This window comes from Phycodurus eques, chromosome 16 (assembly GCF_024500275.1).
Source record: "Phycodurus eques isolate BA_2022a chromosome 16, UOR_Pequ_1.1, whole genome shotgun sequence".
Taxonomy (NCBI): domain Eukaryota; kingdom Metazoa; phylum Chordata; class Actinopteri; order Syngnathiformes; family Syngnathidae; genus Phycodurus; species Phycodurus eques.
Genome location: NC_084540.1, coordinates 8582753 through 8603017, shown reverse-complemented (window position 1 = coordinate 8603017; position 20265 = coordinate 8582753). Strand labels below are relative to the sequence as shown.

General features: G+C 41.3%; 2 protein-coding genes across 6 annotated transcripts in view; one reads left to right on the top strand and one right to left on the bottom strand.

Moving 5' to 3' along the window:
• Positions 1 to 196: 196 nt before the first annotated feature.
• Positions 197 to 3541, bottom strand: trappc5 (trafficking protein particle complex subunit 5). Of its 2 annotated transcripts, none has more exons than XM_061700358.1 (3): positions 3462 to 3509; positions 2428 to 2706; positions 197 to 1893 (listed from the first exon to the last, which is right to left on the bottom strand). In XM_061700358.1, exons 2-3 carry the CDS (start codon positions 2695 to 2697, stop codon positions 1597 to 1599), a joined length of 567 nt encoding a protein of 188 aa, XP_061556342.1. In that variant the 5' UTR covers positions 2698 to 2706; positions 3462 to 3509; the 3' UTR covers positions 197 to 1596. The 2 variants fall into 2 exon arrangements, with proteins under 2 accessions (XP_061556342.1, XP_061556341.1); XM_061700357.1 differs by having other exon boundaries at positions 198 to 1893; positions 2428 to 2731; positions 3462 to 3541.
• A 1322-nt stretch (positions 3542 to 4863) lies between these two features.
• wizb (WIZ zinc finger b) overlaps positions 4864 to 20265 on the top strand; it is a 41505-nt gene continuing 26103 nt past the window's right edge. For 2 of the 4 annotated variants that reach the window (XM_061701064.1, XM_061701062.1), the window contains exons 1-8: positions 4864 to 5099; positions 5622 to 5794; positions 7275 to 7476; positions 7738 to 7813; positions 9241 to 9389; positions 9473 to 10948; positions 11039 to 11482; positions 16358 to 16738. In XM_061701064.1, the coding sequence (XP_061557048.1) occupies positions 5699 to 5794; positions 7275 to 7476; positions 7738 to 7813; positions 9241 to 9389; positions 9473 to 10948; positions 11039 to 11482; positions 16358 to 16738 (2824 nt within the window). In that variant the 5' untranslated portion in view covers positions 4864 to 5099; positions 5622 to 5698. The remainder of the gene's footprint in view (positions 5100 to 5621; positions 5795 to 7274; positions 7477 to 7737; positions 7814 to 9240; positions 9390 to 9472; positions 10949 to 11038; positions 11483 to 16357; positions 16739 to 20265) is intronic. The other 2 variants (XM_061701063.1, XM_061701065.1) reach the window with 2 other exon arrangements.

Below are 20265 nucleotides of genomic sequence, written 5' to 3'. Positions count from 1 at the left end.
GACACAAGTACCCTATGTGCTCAGAAACTATAAGAATCATCACAAAACATGTAATATCTAATTCCAGTATTGAAAATATTTTGGATTGAATTTCTTAAGATTATTTACTTTTCATTCATAATCAGAATTATGAAAAAAATAGTGAAATATTTCTCTGTATAGTGAATCTATGAGTTTGAAATATCTTTGCTATCCTCAGATTTATTGCAATTCACCTGTATGTGCATGCGATGGAATGAGCAAGATTTACAACGCAGGAAATTAGCTATTTAGTACTGTAAATCACTGCCCAAACACGCAACGGCACTTGTACCACACCTCTTTCCATATTTCACCACACTACAGTTATATACGTGCATGTTATGAAGTTTTGTCAAAATATTCAAAAGAAACAGAACCTTTCACTCAATGAATATTCTGTTTCTTTTAAACATACAAATTTGTTTATTTTCCCATTAGACACATAACCACAATCATAAAATCATTCATGTACCAGGAGTACTTTGTGTTATTATATACAGATCCGGGACGCTGACAGTACATTTAAAAAAATAAAAATAAACTAAAGTTACCTTTACATGCAAGACAATGTCAACCTGACATCTAACTTTTGTTGGGCTAAATCTGCCATTAATTCTATATATATGAATTATTGTACATATTTTTTTGTTTTAAAAGAAAAATCTATTTATAACTGTTCATCTATGCAGCATGTAAATGAGTAAGACAATAGCTCCTTAGCATATGCCCGTTTTTTTAACCATACTCATCAGCCATGATTATGAGGAGACGAGTATAAAAAGTACGTCAGAAATAATATTCCCAATTAATGTAGGCCTTGTAAAATGTGGATTCATTCATCAAATAATATAAGCGCTTTCAATTAAATACCTTACATATTATACATTATATAAACGAATAATACAATATTGAAAGATGTTTTCAGTATGGTACAAATATGAATTTTTCCCATGAAGTGCTATTTCATGAAATATAGTAGGGCATGATGAACACAGACTGAGAAAACAACTAAAAGCATCTTCTCCGACGAAGGCTGTTGTCCATGCCTATCACAAGTCATTTTTACACTGCATTACCTGTAAATTGGGGCAGAAGTGACAACAGTAGAGCCAGGATTTATTAGCCTGTGCCTTTCAGGCAGAACTCGTTGAAACGGGACATTCAGCGTGCACCATTAAGATAATTAATTCCATGGCAAAGTCAGTGTGACAACAGCAATCGCTTACAACAAAAAGGTGTAGACAGTGAATCCCTCGGTGTTAAACTTCACACTCTGGTCGGTAGCTAGTGGAAGCTGGCAAATGTCCAAGTCAACTTCAACCCCCTTCGCGCATTGGTACCTTACACACAGGACAGCAAGCTGGGAAAATGTCAGCTTACAGGTCGATAGCCAATGTGAAAGAGGCTACAGTCACTTTATATAATGAAAGTATAATGGGAATAAATCTGTTACTCCAATATAAAGGAATAATTGCAATTAAATATTTATCTTTGTCCTGCATTGAAGAACAAAAAAAAAAAAAAAAAAAAAAAAAAAAAAAAAAACACAAACCTCCCTGGTTTCCCGTGCTGTCTTTATCTGCCATCTAAAGCTTTGTCCCGGGCTATGACCGACTCATTAAACTTGATCATGAGTGTGGTGCCTTTGTGCCAGTGGGCAGTGACTTTGGCAGGGAAGCCACTGTGTGTGAGAATGGCCTCCACGATGCCTGCTGTAAAGGCAGCGCAGTTTAAGCTACTGTTCTCTTTGGGCACAGAGATGTAAGCATTGATGAGGGGCTCCTTTTCTATGATGTAGTAAGTCTTGTCGTCATCATTGGCCTGCTCCAGTTTGTCAGCTTCCTTCCCAAACAAAGACTTCCATACATTCACCTAAAAAGGAAAGAGTATGTACAACTTCAATTCATTTTACATGCACTCCCAAACAATTTACTTCTCCATTTAACCAATCACATGTGGGAAAAGTTAGCCATCAATAAAACAGCAGCAAACAGAGCTAGCAAAAGTACTCTGTACTCAATTAGAAGTACAGATAATTGCGCATTAAAATACTGTGGTAAAAGTAGAAGTACTGATTTGAGTATTTTACACAAGTAAAAAAAAAAGTACAGACTGAAATATATTAACCATTTTGAAAACTTGGAACAATGGGAGGAGGGGAGGAACTTAAAATAGTGTCCCTCTATGAACCCAAATAGCATTTAAGCCTATTTTGACAAAATAATGAGTAGAAACTACCATTGTTTGTTTCCAAATATAGGGATTAAAACTCATCTGAAAAATAAATACTCCAGTAAAGTATATGTGAAAACTGTACTTAAGCACAGTCACAACACATCTGTACTTTGTTACTTCCCACCACAGGCAGCCCACAACTAAAGTTTTAGACTCTTTGACGGTACAAACCTTGATAAAAAGCAGCATGTTGAGCACTTTTGTCTCCCTCTTGCCATTCTTCTCTCTCAGCACCAGCACATCCAGCATGCCAGCTCCCACACTCTGGCCCATGTCAGCCAGGCGTGTCTGCAGCTCCGAAACAGAGTACACTCGACTCTGACAGTACTGGACCATCTCTGAGAAGAGCAATGCAAAAGCACTCACACTGACTTCAGTCTTGGGTCTTGTCAAGGGGCGCTCCAAGATGTTGGATTTCCCTCGAGTGAACCGGGTGTCCATTTTCTGAGACTAAAGCCAGTTAAGATTAGTACCACTGAAATGGGGGACACAACAGATTTAGAGAGCAACAACACCATTATAATGTTCCACATTTTTCTGCTTTGGATAATGCAACATCTTCATGGAAAACACAATTTTAAATGCACATCTTACAAAAAGACAGGGATCTCCGGCTTTGGGGTGAAATTTCAGGACGAACCTAATGCAGTACAACATTTAATGGTGAACTTAATTTGACCGTCTCAAAACCTTTGAATGCACATTTCCAATTGTTCAGTGTTTCAGTACTTTTGTACAACTTGCTGTTCTCTAAAAAGGAGATGAACGGCAAGTCCCCCCACCCCCCACCCCAAGGACGTCCACTTCCATGCCTTCCTGTGACACTTACAATTGGCAATTGCTATTGTTACGAACTACCAGAATGACAAATTAAATATGGTTTGAAAAGCAAGCACATTATAAGAACATCCTTTCACATGACAATAACATTTATGACACCTCAGCGTTACTTAGACTTCCCATAAAACAGCATACTAACTTTGTATATATCATTATTTTATTCTTAGCAATATCTCAGTCGAACGCTACCAGCAGGGTGTTAGCTATCTAGCTAGCTGTCGTTTTCTACAGGAGAATACGGCATAACAGTTATTTCGGAAAAGGAACCATATTATTGACTAATAGTCCCCAGTCTATAATGATGGTGATGGTGAAAATGAATATGTATATATGTAATTGAGGAGTAGTTGGTAAGCCAAACTAACCGTATGGTGGCCTGCAGGGTAAGCTGTCTTCTTCGTCGCTCTTTTCTGGTGACGTTTCCTCAGGCATTGATAGACTGTTTAGTACCGCCACCTATAGTTTCAAATTGAGACTGCACGTTCCAAACAAAAACTGTACAGGTACTGTACATGTACCAAATGTTTTTACTCAGAAATTGGATCTACTTGATATGTATCCAGAGCAGTGCAAACAATAAATAACAATACAAACTATTTTTCTTTTTAATTTGACTGTTTTTTTTAAATGTTTGCTCTGTTGTTTTGTTTCTATCCAATGTCCTCTCGACATCATTGAAAATCAGGGCTTGCAAACCTTTGTATAAAAGTTGGAGAAATCATTGAGGATGATCTCTTCAATTTCAAACCACTGTTTGAATTTAATTTAATTTAATTAGTGTGCCACAGGTAAAAATGTGTCTTTAGTTTACTACAAATAATGTATCTTTGTTTAACTATGCATTCCAGCATGTAGAACTAATAAATGCTCATCTATTAGCTGGCAGGAGGTACATTTAAAAATTAAAAAATAGATAAACTGTATGTACAGTATATCCACTTTCTCTTTTGTTTGGTGATTTTTTTTAAATGTGCCTTGCCGCTGGTTGGTAAACACTGATATAAAACAATTTTACAGTCAAAACTGCATGGATTAAATGTACTGTATTCTATTACACTTGTTATACACTAGTTCTTCTCGGATAAGAACGGTTCAAACACGTTTCAATAGAAGCCCTTGTGCTATATACACAAAACTAATGTGAAACAACAAAAAGGAAACACTACTGGACATCAGACTATAATTATCTTAAGCAAGATTTATTAAAGGCCTCAATTAGTTTAATTAAACGTATACAGATGACGAAAACCCACTTCTAGTAATGGCCACTAGGGTCCGGTAAAGGACTATTTAAAGCCTCTTAATCGAGCATTTTGTATTTAGCGAAGTTAATTTGGATGTCAAAATCAAAAACGAGATTCTATACACCTGATTTTAGAATTGCACCGAATAAAGTGAGTCATTTTAGGGATAGCGTTTAAGTAATCCAAACTAATTGCCAAGTAACGAATGATGACATCTACAATTGCACTCGGACTGGAGTGTCTAACCTTCAATATCAATGAGATTTATTAACGTAAATAATCCACTTCAGTATATAGTACTACCATATACACAGTAAACCACTATTATTACACTTTATTTTTCTTAAACGTAAATGTACAAAATACGCATCCAATACTAATTTTCGTACCTGGAAGGTACGAGTACAAAAAATAAAAAATAAAAATAAAAAATGAAAATATGAACTTGCTGCTGGAGGGCGACTCCAACTTCTCGTCACCTCCCAGTCGATGTTACGTACGCCGCCGCCGCCGCCGTGGCGTGCCTGCAAATCTAATAACATGGAGTCCTGTGCTTGGCGCCTGCAAGGGAGCCATGCAAAACATCCCAAAACAGTCTAGAGTGACACCAAAGGAGCAGATTCGTGCATGTAAGCAGCCGGGGGCTTGTAGCCAGCATCGTCTCCGGGGCGTCAAGCTTCTTACTCGGTCTTCAACTATGACAAGCGTCGCTTAGGCTGCGACTCCTTCCTCTGAATCCGCAAACCAGGCCGATTATCAGTGAGTATTTTCCGGGTAAATCGTGTTTGTGCTTGGAAAAGGCACCTTGCAATGCATCGTGGTTCTTAGATTGACCTGACAACGACCGATCACGAACACTGGCCACGTACTTACTGTGGGCTAACACAAACCGAGCCAAGCCGCTGTACATTTTGACGTCTCGGCTATTTCTTTCTGTCTCTACGAGCGACAGAAAGGACGTGGGCCTGAAAATAAACGCCACATCTTTATGGAACCATTCGGGCACACTGTCTCGTTTAAATGAGCAGAGGTGTTGTGAAAGTGGGTCAGACAGGCCTATAGCGGCTGCTGGTTGGGGGGCATACTTAGGAGTGGACAGCTAAAACATCAACATTCTGCAACTCTGCAATCATTTGCATTGTCTGACATACCTGCTTTTGGCACACCAACTGCAGTTTTGTCATGTCAATGAATGCAATCAGTCGTGTTAAGCAATGTATGAAGGTTGAAGGCACAAAGCCTAACTACCCCCTTTTCTTCTTCCTGTTTGGATGTTTGCAGAAGACAAGGAGGAGTGCACAATGTAGGCAGGCTGGTCACCAGTGGGACTCCATACTGTTCTCTGGGTGGGAGGGGCAATGGAGTCTGAAGAGCAACCCCTTACCCCAGGGACCAGCTATGTCCCCCCATCTTTGAACTCTGCACAAAACCCTGTCACCTCAGCCTTACAGCAGGTAAAGCCCTCATGTCACAGTCATTGTTTACATTTAAGGTGAGAAAATGGTGGGGCATGTCATAGGCAATGTTATACAAATCACACAAGCAATATAAATAATTAGTCATTTATTATAAAGTCTACTGAAAGACAAATGTCTTAGGCCACCATTGGAATTATTGTTGTGACAATACTATAATGACCGTAGGGCAGCAGGGCAAACTAGTGGTTAGCACATCTGCCTCACAGTCCTGAGGTTCGTGTTCAAATCTTGGCTCTGGTCTTTCTGCATGGAGTTTGTATGTTCTCCTCGGGCTTGCGTGTGTTTTCCTTCACATGTTCGGCTCATTGAAGACTCAAAAGTATCCATAGATATGAATGTTAATAGTTGTTTGTTTATATGTGCCATATGATTGGCTGGAGAAAGTCAGGCTCCAGCTGACCTGTGACCCAAATGAGGACAAGTGCTATAGAAACTGGATGACTGGAAAATGACAATAAAACAAATTTGTATAGAATCCATCAACAGGGATTTGTGTAAATATGTTTTATATAATCTTGCCAACTGTATCTGCCCTTCTATTTATAGCCGTAGTCAGCCCTCTCAGACACATACATTTTGTGGGTACAGTACATGAGTTGACTCACCAGTTGCATGATGTGCCAAACAAATATGTTTCTGTTGTACCGGTCCACAGAGTAAAATTTATTTCAAGGCTGAGGTGCCCATGAGTCATCATACATATTTACAAGTATTTACAGAACACATACTGCATGTGGGGGATTTTGGGGGGAAATGTATGGTAGTACATTACAGTAAGTATTGTGTTTCTAAGTTATACATTTTCAAAAAGTCGAATAAACATTTGAAGATTTAAACCTCTTAACTTGTGCCTCTGGACCTCGGTTACGCCCTGATTACAAACCTGCTCCTATTTACGGTTTTATGAATGCAGTCGATGATTACTAAAACAACAAAGGTAGTGTTGTTGAAGAATTTTGCATGGTACTGTAGATCAACAGAGTCGCTTGGATTATTTTTCCTTGTCAGGCCACATATATGTTGGCTGATAGAATTTGTGAAGCACAATTGTTTGTGACCCGCATAGCCCAGTGGAAAAAAATTACATATGCCAGTCACACCCAGGAGGTGGTTTGATTAGAAAACTTGGAGCTGATGGCCTTGTGCCTTTAGGCAGACACATGCTGAGGAAATTAATAATTGTGAGACAGGTTCATTGATACACATTAGTTTTGTGATGGAATCCACCCATCCATTTTCTGTACTGCTTATGCTCATTATGGTTGTGAGATGGAGCCTATCCCAGCTTACTTGGAGTGGAGGATGGGGTACACCCTGGACTCAATTACAAAACAATATTAAAAATATTTTTTTTAGAAACAAAGAAAAAACAGTGCCTTTCTTAGATATATTACAGTAACCATTCAAAATATGCTATATATATGTATATATATATATTTTTTATTCTTGCTACTAGTCCTCACGTTCTTCCGATGTGAGCGACGTCCTGACTTCTGCTAAAGGCTCACAATGTCACGATGGAGATGAGGGTCCCGAGCAGACCGAGGGCTCTGAGCACAGTGAAGACCCAGCGAGGAGTGCACAGAGGAGATTCAAGTCCTCAGCCTTTCCTTCCTCCTTGAGCTGGGACTCTGACTCGGAGAAAGAAACACTTGATGGTAACACATGACTTTTCCTATCTTGTAAAGGTTTTGCATCTTCAAGAGTGAAGTAACTAGTCAAGCCAAGCAAATACAACCATTATCATTGTTGTCTTCTTATCATTTTAAATGTGATTCAGTCTCTTTGTAGTCAAAAGTCTCTCAGTTCCCTCTCTCTGTGTAAGCGACATATAAGACAATATCGTTTTGACTGTGGATTTTAACTGTTCGGCTGTGAAGTGATCGTTTTTGTGGTTTGTGTGTGCTGTTATATGTCAGAGGAGGAGCTGCAGCATTTTTCTAACCCTCATGGTCTGGCTGCTCACAGCCCAGGATTTCTTTCCTCCGGACCCAGGTGAGGAAGGTGGTACTGTGGTGCACAGTAACATCAATTAAAGCTGTTTTTTACACAAAGACCTTTCAAAATAGCCTCATCAGAGCAGCAACTGAAAGTCCTCGAATAAACTGCCTTTCCCTTTGACACAGAAGGTCGTATGCTCATGTGACTGTGCGCTTTTGCACAGCTACCTGGCTTCCAGAAATCAATCAGGAGGCGGGGTACACCCTGAACTGGTTGCCAGCCAATCGCAGGACACATACAAACAAACAACCATTCGCACGCACAGTCACACCTACGCGCAGTTTAGAGTCTTCAATTAATGCATGTTTTTGGGATGTGGGAGGAAACTGGAGTGCCTGGAGAAAACCCACGCAGGCACGGGGAGAACATGCAAACTCCACACAGGCAGGGTCGGGGATTGAACCCGGGTCCTCAGAACTGTGAGGCTGACGCTCTAACCAGTCATCCACCGTGCCGCCCCCCACTTTAGTCATTTAATGTTAATTATTATTATGTAGAGAGCTAAAACATATTAATCACTGCAGTAATCATTCAATTGCAGACTTTTTCCCCCGTTTGTTGAGTGAGTTCATGTGGTGACATTTTGCCTGGTGGGTGCACCAGTCACACAAGTTATATTCAAAGCTAGTGCCTCTATTGCATATGTATGAAAAGCATTAGTGTGACATTGTGTGTGTGTATATATATATATATATATATATATATATATATATATATATATATATATACACTAAATATGTGTATATATGCATATGTATGTATATACTGTACATGTATATATAGGTATGTACTTGTTTGTATATAATATATGTGTACTGTATATGTAGGCGGCACGGTGCACGACTGGTTAGCACATCCGCCTCACAGTTCTGAGGACGTGGGTTCAAATCCGGCCTCGCCTATGTGGAGTTTGCATGGCCAGCATCGTCTCTAACCCTAACCCTTTTTCTCCGGGTACTCCGGTTTCCTCCCACATTCCGAAAACATGCACGGTAGGTTAATTGAACACTCTAAATTGTCCGTAGGTATGAATGTGAGTGCTATTGGTTGTTTGTTTGTATGTGTCCTGTGATTGGATGGCGACCAGTTCAATTGGATGGCAACTAGTTCAGGGTGTACCCCAACTCCTGCCCACAGTTAGCTGGGATAGTCGCCAGCATTCCCGCAACCCTAGTGAGGATAAGCGGTGTAAAAAATGGATGGATGGATGGATGGATGGACGGATGTGTATATGTATATACTGTCTGTATATGTATGTATGTATACAGTTTGTGGATGTTTAAGTATATGCAGTGTATGCATATACTGTATGTTTATATACTGTCTATAAATGAATACATTTATATATAAATTATAAAATAATGTTAAATAAAATAATGTATATTTTGTTTTATTTATTTATTTATTTTGATGCTGTCCAGAATTGATTGTGAGGATGACAGAGAACCTGGAAAATTACAGCACTTAGAGCATGAGGCTGGGCTGTCTGTCTCTGGGGAGGTGTGCAAAGAAAGTCAAGAAAGCACAAAAAGAGAAGAACCAAATACATCTCATCCTGGCCCAAAAGAGTGTAAGTACCCACATGGCAGAACAAAATCTGCTTTTCATGGTTTTCTGTAAGGTTCTTTTTCATTCACAACTTTTGCTTCACAGTAGTAGGTAGCCATGGCTGTAACATATCTGTGGGAGCTGAGGTCATCCTCTGCAAATTAAAACCAAATGACACTTCCCTGATGGAGGAGGACACAGACAAAAGGGAGGGAAAGAAAAGCCTAGAGGGAGAAGATAGCAAGGAGCGTGAGATGGATGTGTACACCTTCACGGGAGACTCTGACCCTGAGAGTTCCCCACCTGCTCCGTGGACTCACTGTACACTCTTCCAGAGGTGCAGGAAGAAGAAAGTCTTACCCACGCCATTCTCTGCAACCTTACCACACACATCTCCTGAGGCCGGTACGCAAGCAAGTGGGAGTCCACAAAGATCAACAACTACTGATTTGGCACCACCAAGTCAAAGTGGAGGATCATACTCTTTTGATAATTTTGGGAAGTCATTGTTAGAAGATCCAGTCATGATCAGAGATGCAGAAGAAAAAGTAGATGAGCACGAAGACTGTTTTGAGCAAGGTACAGATATTTTCACCTGTGTCGAATGTAGCATATACTTCAAAAAACAGGTCCACCTGAAGGAGCACATGATTGAACACTGTCAAACAGGTGAAGAAGGTTCAGAATGTTTTCAGTGTACTGAGTGCGGATGGGACCTGCCTGATTCTGTCATACTAGCCGACCACCAAAAACGGCACCAGGAATCTCGTGTGAAGATCCTGTCAGAAATTGAGAAGCTGAATGAAAATGAAAATGCAAAAGAGAGACTACAAACTAAGGTCGTAAAGCAGGAAAGCCTGAAAAATATGCGTCCAGTTCCTACTCCAGGCAAAGTGTCAGACACTTGTCCACCTTTATACCAGGCTCCAATGTCAACATCAGATGAGGGCCAAGTGGCTCTCGAATCAAACACACCTCAAAGTTCTCCAGGTTCTTTTGGAACCACATTCCAGCCCCGAGCTGTTTTGTACCGTCGCCGCTTTGTGTGCACCCAATGTAACTTCAGCACAAGAACCTCCCAGGCGCTTGCTAATCACACTAAGACACACATGAGAAAAAAAACAACTTTAGTCTTTAAATCCAACTCCTCCTCTCCTGATCCCCCGTCATGTTCATCTCTTCTTTGCTCAAGTCAAGTCATCACAAAGAGACAGAGGAAACAGGCCCACACAGGACCGGACTCCATCTGTAGGGCACAGGCTGGTTCTGAGTTCAGCCATTCGTCTTATGATTGTCCTTCTAGCGCCACCGTGGATTCCAACTGTGTCTCTGACTCTATATCCCTGCCCAACTCATGTCAAACCAAAGGGTGTCAAGGAATTGAGATCTCAGAGAATGATGCGGCAATCCAGGTAGTCCTCGGATATAATAGGAACAGGAGGGTCAGTAGGAGAGCAAGGTTTGGGTCCAGACCAAATGAAGAGGAACTTCCAGGGAGTGAGGGGGAACAGGACGAAAACCCAGAGAATGACCCTGGGAAGGTGGTAGTGAAAGGGCGCACCAGAGCTGGATCTGACCCAGGTGAGGCTATAAAGTAAATTGAAGACACCACAAAGCAGTATTTAAAGCCTAAACTGTACACTTTTATTATTTTTTTTTTTTTTTTTACAGATGAGTGTTCAGAGAACCTGAGTGCTGCATTATCTCCAGAGATGAGGAATAGTTTAAAGGAGAAAAATGGGCAAGAAGAGGAGATTGGTAATCAAGTTTTTGTTTTAAGGAGAAGCAACCGGATTACAGCTACTATTGCAGAAATTGAGAGTGATGATGGTGATGATGACGACATTGATGATGAGCGTGTGCGGCATTTCCTGTCTGGGAACAACTTGGATGACGTCGAAGATGAGATTGATGAGGTCTCCGAGGCTCTGAAGAGCGTGGAGAGGAAATGCCCCTACTGCCCCGATCGATTCCATAACGGCATTGGCCTCGCCAATCACGTGAGGGGGCACCTGAACCGGGTGGGCGTCAGCTACAATGTGCGCCACTTCATATCCCCAGAGGAGGTCAAAGCTATTGAGAAGCGGTTTTCCTATCAGAAGAAGAAGAAAAAAGGTCAGCATCTTTTTACTTAAATTAAATTGTGAAACTCACCAAGACAAATTTGTTTGCTTATCTTTGATTGGAAAAGAAATAAGAGCAGAGACTAAGCCAACATAAGACATAAAGTGAATCCAACAAAGTGCTGTTGTAAACATGCTAAGATACTGATTTTAGTCTTAAATTGGTCTCTACTTTTAAAATGCTGCATTACATAAACTGTGTTTTCGGAAATTTCAGACCTCTGACTAAGACTAATGTGATGGAAACAGACAGAAAAAGAATATTGGTGGCACCTTCCAAGACACACTGAGAGACTATAAGATTATTATTATCGTGTGTTACACAGTATGTTTTTATTCTTACATTATATTAGATATTTCCATTTGCGCTGGTACTGCAGTGGTTTGGGATTTTGACTAAATATCCATGATTGACGGAAAATTACAGACCTCTTGATATATTTCCCATATCGTCGTTGTTGGGCAGAATCCTTGCATCTCCAAAACCAGTACATTTAAGGAATTAAAAAAACAGCCATCTTGCTTGAGATACCAAACCCCGCATTGTTAAAGTTGGTATTGTATGTTATTTTACTTGTTTTGTGCATCACCATCAACACAACCCCTCCCCATAATTATGTTCAATCACAAGTTAAAATTGCAAAAAAATTGCTAATTCATTACGCTGTCATTGATTAGAATGTTACAGGCACCATAGGTGTTTCTGCAGTTTATTTTGTTAGGTAGGATTTAGTTTACGTTTTTGCTAGTTATACGAAACGATCTGGGTGGTCAGACAGTACCACTGTCCTCTGTTTGAATTGGATCGAGAGAAGTTAAGTTGTTGTGTTATGTTCATGTGATAACATTAGCCAAGGTACTACGAATAGCTTACTGACTGGCGTAGGAGTTTCTAACCCATCTTTGGGTGTGCTGAAGCAACCGAAAAATGAATCCCAGCACCCCTAAACCGGTATATGAAATTAAAAAACAAACAAACAATGAGCTCACTAGACACAGTGTAATAGGTAGGGTTGGGCATCGTTTGAATTTTAACAATTTCGGTCCCGATTCTGGTTCCTTATTTAGATTCCAGTTCCAAATGATTCTCGATTCCGATTCTTTTAGGGGGCAGTGTCAAAAAAATGTGCATAGTTTAAATAAAGAGTGTCAAAATATGAACATGTGTTTTCTCAGCAGTCCGCAGTATAGACGAAGATGAACATTTGACTCGGGGTTCTTTATAACAATAACAAACCTATGAACTAAAAGGCAATGTGTGTGGAACTAACCCAATTCACTTAATATTCATTAATTCATTCATTCATTCATCGTCTGTTCCGCTTATCCTCACTAGGGTCATGGGCGTGCTGGAGCCTATCCCAGCAATCTTCGGGCGAGATGCTGGTATACCCTGAACTGGTCGCCAGCCAATCGCAGGGCACATACAAACAAACAACCATTCGCACTCACATTCACACCTATGGGCAATTTAGAGTATTCAATTAACCTACCCTGCATGTCTTTGGGATGTGGGAGTACCCAGAGAAAACCCACGCAGGCACAGGGAGAACATGCAAACAACACATAGGCGGGGCCGGGATTTGAACCCCGGTCCTTAGAACTATGAGGCAGATGTGCTAACCAGTTGTCCACCGTGCCTTATTAATTAATGTTTCAGTTAAAAGTTAAATATAGCATTGTTAAAATTATTTGGGACTGTTTTATCATGTCAAATGGTTTATATGTGCAAATTTTAACTTGACTTCCTGTTTTAAGCTTGTAGCCTTTTATTTTGAAGGGTATGCACTGGAACTCAGCATTTTGGCACGAAAAGCAACTTCACACGGCACCGTCCATCGATCCATCCATTTTCCGAGTCGCATCTCCTCACTAGGGTCGCGATCGTACTGGAGCCTATCCCAGCCATCTTCGGGCAGGAGGCGTGGTACACCCTGAACTGGTTCCCAGCCAATCGCAGGGCACATACAAACAAACAATCATTCGCACTCACATTCACACCTACGGGCAATTTAGAATCGTCAATTAACCTACCATGCATGTTTTTGGGATGTGGGAGGAAACCGGAGTGCCCGGAGAAAAGGCACGGGGAGAACATGCAAACTCCACGCAGGCGGGGCCGGGGATTGCACCCCGGTCCGCAGAACTGTGAGGCAGATGCTTTAACCAGTCGTTCACCGTGCCGCCTCACACGGCACCGGTGATTTATTGTTATTTTTTTTAATGGATGGAACCAAATGCTATAAAAAGTTGATTCCTTTCACTACCCCCCGATGAGGCACAAGGTTAGTGTTTGTGATACTGTGAGACAAGGTTTATGTGAATTTTGTCTCAATTCATTGTGATGTAAAGTTGCTATGGTGAAGTTTTAGCTCAATGTTAAGCTTTTTTTTTTCTGTCATTGGCTCTTACGTTGGTTTGAAGACTAAAATAAACGGTGAAAATCATCAGTGCAAAGGTGCAACCATTTACCCTGTTAACTGCCTCAATGTTGGTATAGATCTATTTTAGTGTTTCACTCACCCAATTGACTGAGGGTTGACTTCACTGAAGCTCCGTTGCGGTGTAGGCTGAGGCTCGGAGTGGGAGGGAGCACGTTCGACGCTACACTTTGGCAAAGCCTCCTTTGCACAATATAATCTTATTCCAAGTGTTGCACTGAGGCGACTGGCCATTAATTTTTACAAAGTCAAGACACACTTTTGTTCGCCGCTGCCCTTGGGCACAAGCATGTCTTCGTGCACGTTCTTCTTCGTTGGTTTTCGCCACACTCTTCTTCGGGGTGGGCGGACTAGGGATCGAAACTGGGAACCGAATTTTTTTAATTTGAACGATTCCAGGAGAACCGTAACGTTAGTCCCGGTTCCAATCGGTTCTCGATTCTCGATGCCCAACCCTAGTAATAGGTGGAAATTAATGTGCACGCAAACTTATCTTCGTGTTTGACGGTCTACCTTCTGCAATGGAGCATTGACAGCTATAGATTCTCAACAAAACAGGTCTATTGAAGTTTATATAACCTATTTTCACTCATTAAAAACAAACAAAAACATACAGACTTTCAATCTTTAGGCGACATAATGCCTTGAGGTTTCTGTGGGTTCAAGAAGAGGTGGAGTTATGTGACACTTCTCAGATAGTTCAAGTGTTTTAGAGAGTTAACAGATCTACTCTCAAGTTTTCACCACTTTTTAACCATAGATTAACTAATTATTTATTTGAAATTGTTTAACCAGGAAAGCCTCATTGAGATTAAAAATTTTCTTGACAATAGTGTCCTGGTCCAAGACAACAAGTCGTCATGGAAGCAACATAGAGACAAACATAAACATCCATCCATTTTCTGTACCGCTTATCCTTACTAAGGTAGCGGGCACGCTGGAGCCTATCCCAGCTCTCTTCAGGTGAGAGGCGGGGTACACCCTGAACTGGTCGCCAGCCAATCGCAAGGCACATAGAAACAAACAACCATTCGCACTCACCAAACATAAGCAGTACAAAATAAATACATGAGGCACATCAACATATCCAGTGAAATCTCAAAAGCTTAGCTATTAAATAATTTACAACCTGTTGCATCATCATCCAACCCTTTCAATTTACTTTTAAAAACATTTAAAGAGACCCGCTCCCTGAAGCCCAATTTTTCCTGCAAAAGATTTCACGCTGCCGCAGCCGCATGTCTAAAACTCCTTTTTACCATTTCAAGACGTACTTTAGGAACAGACAGCAAAAACAGGTCTTGTGAATGAGTAACAGAACGAAGACTGTAGGTTCCAACATTTCTCTGCTTGATTAAATCACAAAGGTAAAATGGAAGCAGATTAATAATTGCTTTATCAATAAAAACATGCCGATGATTATGTCTTCAAATAGACAACGCAGGCCAACCAACATGAAAATACAGGTCACAATGATGTGATGATATGTTAAATGGAATGGGAGAATCTCTTTCTGTGAATGTTTTGAACTCCTTTGTCAATGCCAGTTTTGTATTAAGCTGAATTACGATGCCTGGAGGAGTTGTGCCATAAGGAATCCTGCATGACTTTAGCTCAGCTTCCCATAGTTGACATAATTTTTCTCTTTAGAAACCAGATAGGTAGTTGAGAATTGTTGAATCATTGAATGCTGTTTGGAACCTATTACATAGTACACTTTATTTTCCCTCAATTACATCAAGACGTGATTAAGGGGCAAAAGGCAGGATAAACCCTGAATTTATGTCCAGTCAATCCCAGGGCACATACACTGTCGAACACAACTATTTCGACACACATTCACACGTAATTTAGAATCCTAAATTCACCAATGCATTGTTTGGTATCGGTGAGGAAACCGCCAAACATTCTAACGCTACACAGAAATGTCGGGGCTGAGATTCGAACCGAGAACCTTTTACTGTGAGGCAGACATGCTATCCACAACCTACAACTACACCAGTTAATAATCTATTTGAGTTTATGTAATTCCAAACAGGCAACAGAAGTCTTAACGATCGATTAATTATTACACCCCAAATTTTGTTTGAATGCTGAGAATTCTGTTCAGAGCTAAATTGTCCAAAAAAATAAAAATTTTAAAAAGTATACATACATCATGCAGCTATTCCCACAAAGGGATGTGAGCAGGATGGGCATGAAAACTGAAAATAAAATGTCAAGTGATGATTTAGCCGATTTTGTTGAAGAAAATCATTAGTGTAAATACTTGACCCTTTTCACTTGATAACAGACTTTTTTTTTTAGCAAAGTTATTTCAATTAAAACTGCAGGTAAAGTGATTGGGCACATTTGCATTTTCAGTCACATGTCTAGAACTACAACATTTATTGCTTTCCCCCCCCCCCCCTCCCCCCTCTTCACAGTGGCCAATTTTGATCCATCCACGTTCAGTGTAATGCACTGCGAGTTCTGTAGCGCTGGCTTTGACACTCGCGCCGGCCTGTCTAGCCATGCCCGGGCGCACCTCCGAGACTTTGGCATCACTAACTGGGATGTTACCATCTCCCCGATCCACATCCTAAGAAAATTGTTCTCCAGCAGACCGGACCTTGTAATCCCCACAGCTCCCCCACGGAGCCCTATCTCTGTTCAGGAAGAGGAAGAAGAAGAAGAAGAGGAAGATGGGATCATTGAGGTCAAGTTGGAGGGGGAGACAGGTGAGAGGAGGATAGATGCTGCTTCTCCTGTTTCTCTACCTTCTGCATCTCCTGGACCTTTGAATGAGGAGGAGGATGTAAATGAAGGTATGTTTTATGGTTTGAATTAGTTGTAGGTCAAATTGCAGCACAGTGGCCTCAGCTCGTTGCAAGATGGTTTGAGTGAGTGGTGGCTCAGACCTTTTCATGTTCTAACCGTCCTCTCTGGGTTTGTCTCAAAATATCCATGTTATGTTAACTGACATAAACTCTTAATTTTAACTGTGATAGACTCCAGCTTTGCTGTGACTCTGAACGGGAGCTGTGTAGTAATTGCATAATAATGCAAGTAATCTCAGTCTGCTAAAGAGGAATCTTTGTTTGAAATGTCTTGGCAGTAGCTGGATGCGCATAGAAATTACACTCATGCAATCTTTTTATAATAACTGCCCATTTATTTGCTTAAAAACCAGGATTCTCCTTCATGCTCTTAATTGGAAACTTTACTGAGAACAACCAACAGAGAGTTGTACAGGTTATAATATAGATCACAGTAATGGTGCGAAAAGTTTTAAAATGAGTTATCTTCTCATCCTTTATACCACAAAAACCTGGCATTTGAACAGAGTTGTGAAGACTTTTAATAGTCACTGTCGGTTGATTCAAGACTAAATTGTCCAGTGGTGGTTGTATGTATTTGTGGAGTTTGCATGTTCTGCCAGTGCATGTGTGGGTTTTCTCTGGGTAATCCGGTTTCCTCCCACATTCCAAAAACATGCAGGTTGGGTTAATTAAAGACTCTAAATTGTCCTGTGAGTGTTAATGGTTGTTTGTCTCAACAGTATGTGCCCCATGATTGACTTACAACCAGTCTAGCGTGTACCCTGCCTCTCACCCAAAGTCAGCTGGGATAGTCTCCAAGACGATGTGCTATCCTAATAAAGACAAGTTGTGTAGAAAATGGATGGATGAATAAGAGTGGTGTTAACTTCATCAGTCTTCATCCTCAGTTTGTTTGAATGTTTCTGGGGTTCTCTGGCTTCCTCCCTGAGTAGAATCCGAATTTTTTGCTCTTAAGTGGCACAATTGGGATCTGCGTAATGACCTTGTAAAGGGGGAAAAAACATGGATACAGAACAGAGATATCTTTAGATAGGAGTCAGGTGTCTTCCAAATAGATACAAATCTGATGCCTTCTGAATATGTGCCAATGTGAGTGCAGTATAACTGCACAAACTGGATACACTTCGCCACTTACCCTCTTTCCTCAATCACTCTGCCTTGGTGAAATGACATGGAAGGTTTGTTTACTCGTGGTGCCATCGGAGAACACTTGGACATTTGTCACCCAGAAGAACGTGTGGCATTTTATGATATTTATGATATTGACATGCATGGAACTGTGGGAAAATGTGAACTCAGATGCTTGAGGTTCACCTGTCACTTTGAATGCGGAATCAAACCAGGGGTGTCTGACCTGGGTGTCACCCTGCTCCGGTTTGTGTGTGTGTGTGTGTGTGTGTGTGAGTGTGTGTGTCAGAGGGGAGGGGGGATTCTGGAGGAGTGTAATGAGAAAGTCTCCCGATGCCGGTTGATGTGGCACTCCACTCGGTGCGTTCATCCCAACCTCCGCCTCCTCTCGATTGGTCACGCCTTAGCTCAGCGGTGCATATGGGGGCAAAATGGCTGCTTCCACCTCCCCGCAAACCCAAACAATAGCGGAAAAACTGTCTCGCTCCGGCTGCCGGGAGTCCGATGCGCTGCGGTCGCGGACATGTGAGTAGCGGCCGGTGTCGACTCGCTTGCCCTCAGTTCCCACGGCGGCGATGCGCTCGAGCCGCATCTCGAGTCCCATTGTGGGCAGACAAGAGCCATTAAAAGTGTCAAGGAAGGAAATGCGCGTCTCCCTTGCAGGTAGCGCGCACGTCAAAGCGCGTTAAGCAGGTCATTACTATGGGCATTACAAGGCGGCCGTCTTGGTGTGTATATCGCATTATAATCGCAGATAGAACGTTGTTCACAGTTCTATGAGTCAGTCTTTTCCGATCATCCCTAAAATTGCCTCCAGTTTCCCAATCCTCGCCATTTTACTTCACTTTGATTTTCGTAAGAGGATGTGCTGTGATTCCATTACGTGAAAGCATCTTGTATCTCGTTGTGCTTGTGGTCTGAAACGTGATGTTAACTTAGTGCACCGAACACTTATTTGGCACCAGTAGCCCGATGGAAGTTTGACTTTAGTTGAGTGCATTCAAAGTGGAGCGCGAGGTTCACTTTGCTCCACGCGTTAAGATAATGACTTCACTGGCGCTGTTCGTCTGTACCCCGAGGTGTCACATCGCCGCTCCATTACCGTTAAGAGATGAGGGGCCCGCCCACCAGACAAAAACCTTTGTGTCTCCACGTCTCCTCTGATTCACCCGTTTGTCGCAGAAAATGGCACGTTTGCCCTTTTAATGCGTAACTGCAGGAGATTGCCTTTATTTTTGCCACTTATCGGCTAATTTTTTTGCAGTTTTTTTTTTTTAATGCATGGAATATGTGAAAGTGTGCTACTATTCTAAAGACGGAGCTCATATTTTCCTGCTGTCAAGGTTGTGCTTTTGTATGTCGTGGTGTCATTAGTGCACTTTACACACATTATTGAGACCTTCTTGAATTCATGTATTGTCTTCACCTTAAAATTATGACTATCTACAGTATCAGGACACATTTGGTCCCTATCTGGTCATAAAATTACAACATCAGTTGAATAATAGCACATCACATACCCACTGTCATTATTTATTGAACAAAAACAAAGCCAGCATGCCACAGAAATGTGTAGTGAAAAAAAACTCTGTGAGGCCTCTAAGGTCAAACACGCTTGTTGATTTGTTTGAATTTTCTCATAGCAAGTAATAAAAATCCAACTGATCTTAAAACCTTTATTAACTCTACTGGCAATCCATTTGGTTCTTAACTGTCATACTAATAATAAGTATAAAATAGATTATCCATCGATTTTATATTGGTCTTCTCCTCATTAGGGTCGCAGGCGAGCAAGAGACGATCCTGTCTGACTTTGGGCGAGAGGCAGGGTACACCCTGGACTCATCAACACCCAATTGCGGGGCATATACAGGAAGACAAACAACTATTCACATTCACATTAACACTGAAGGACAATTCATAGTCTCAAATATTCTTCTTCTTTTCCTTTCGGGTTGTCCCGTTAGGGGTCGCCACAGTGTGTCATCCTTTTCCATCTAAGCCTATATCTCCTGCATCTTCCTTTCTGTCTTCCCTCACTCCATCCATCAATCCTCATCATCTTTCGACAAATATACTCATTATCTCTCCTTTGGACGTGTCCAAACCATTGAAGACTGTTCTCTCTAACTTTGTCTCCAAAACATCTAACCTTGGCTGTCCCTCTGATGAGCTCATTTCTAATTTTATCCAACCTGGTCACTCCAAGAGAGAACCTCTACATCTTCATCTCTGCCACCTCCAGCTCGGCTTCCTGTTGTCTCTTCAGTGCCACTGTCTGTAATCATGGCTGGCCTCACCACTGTCTTATAAACTTTGCCCTTCATCCGAGCAGAGACTCTTCTGTCACATAACACACCTGACACATTCCTCCGCCCGTTCCA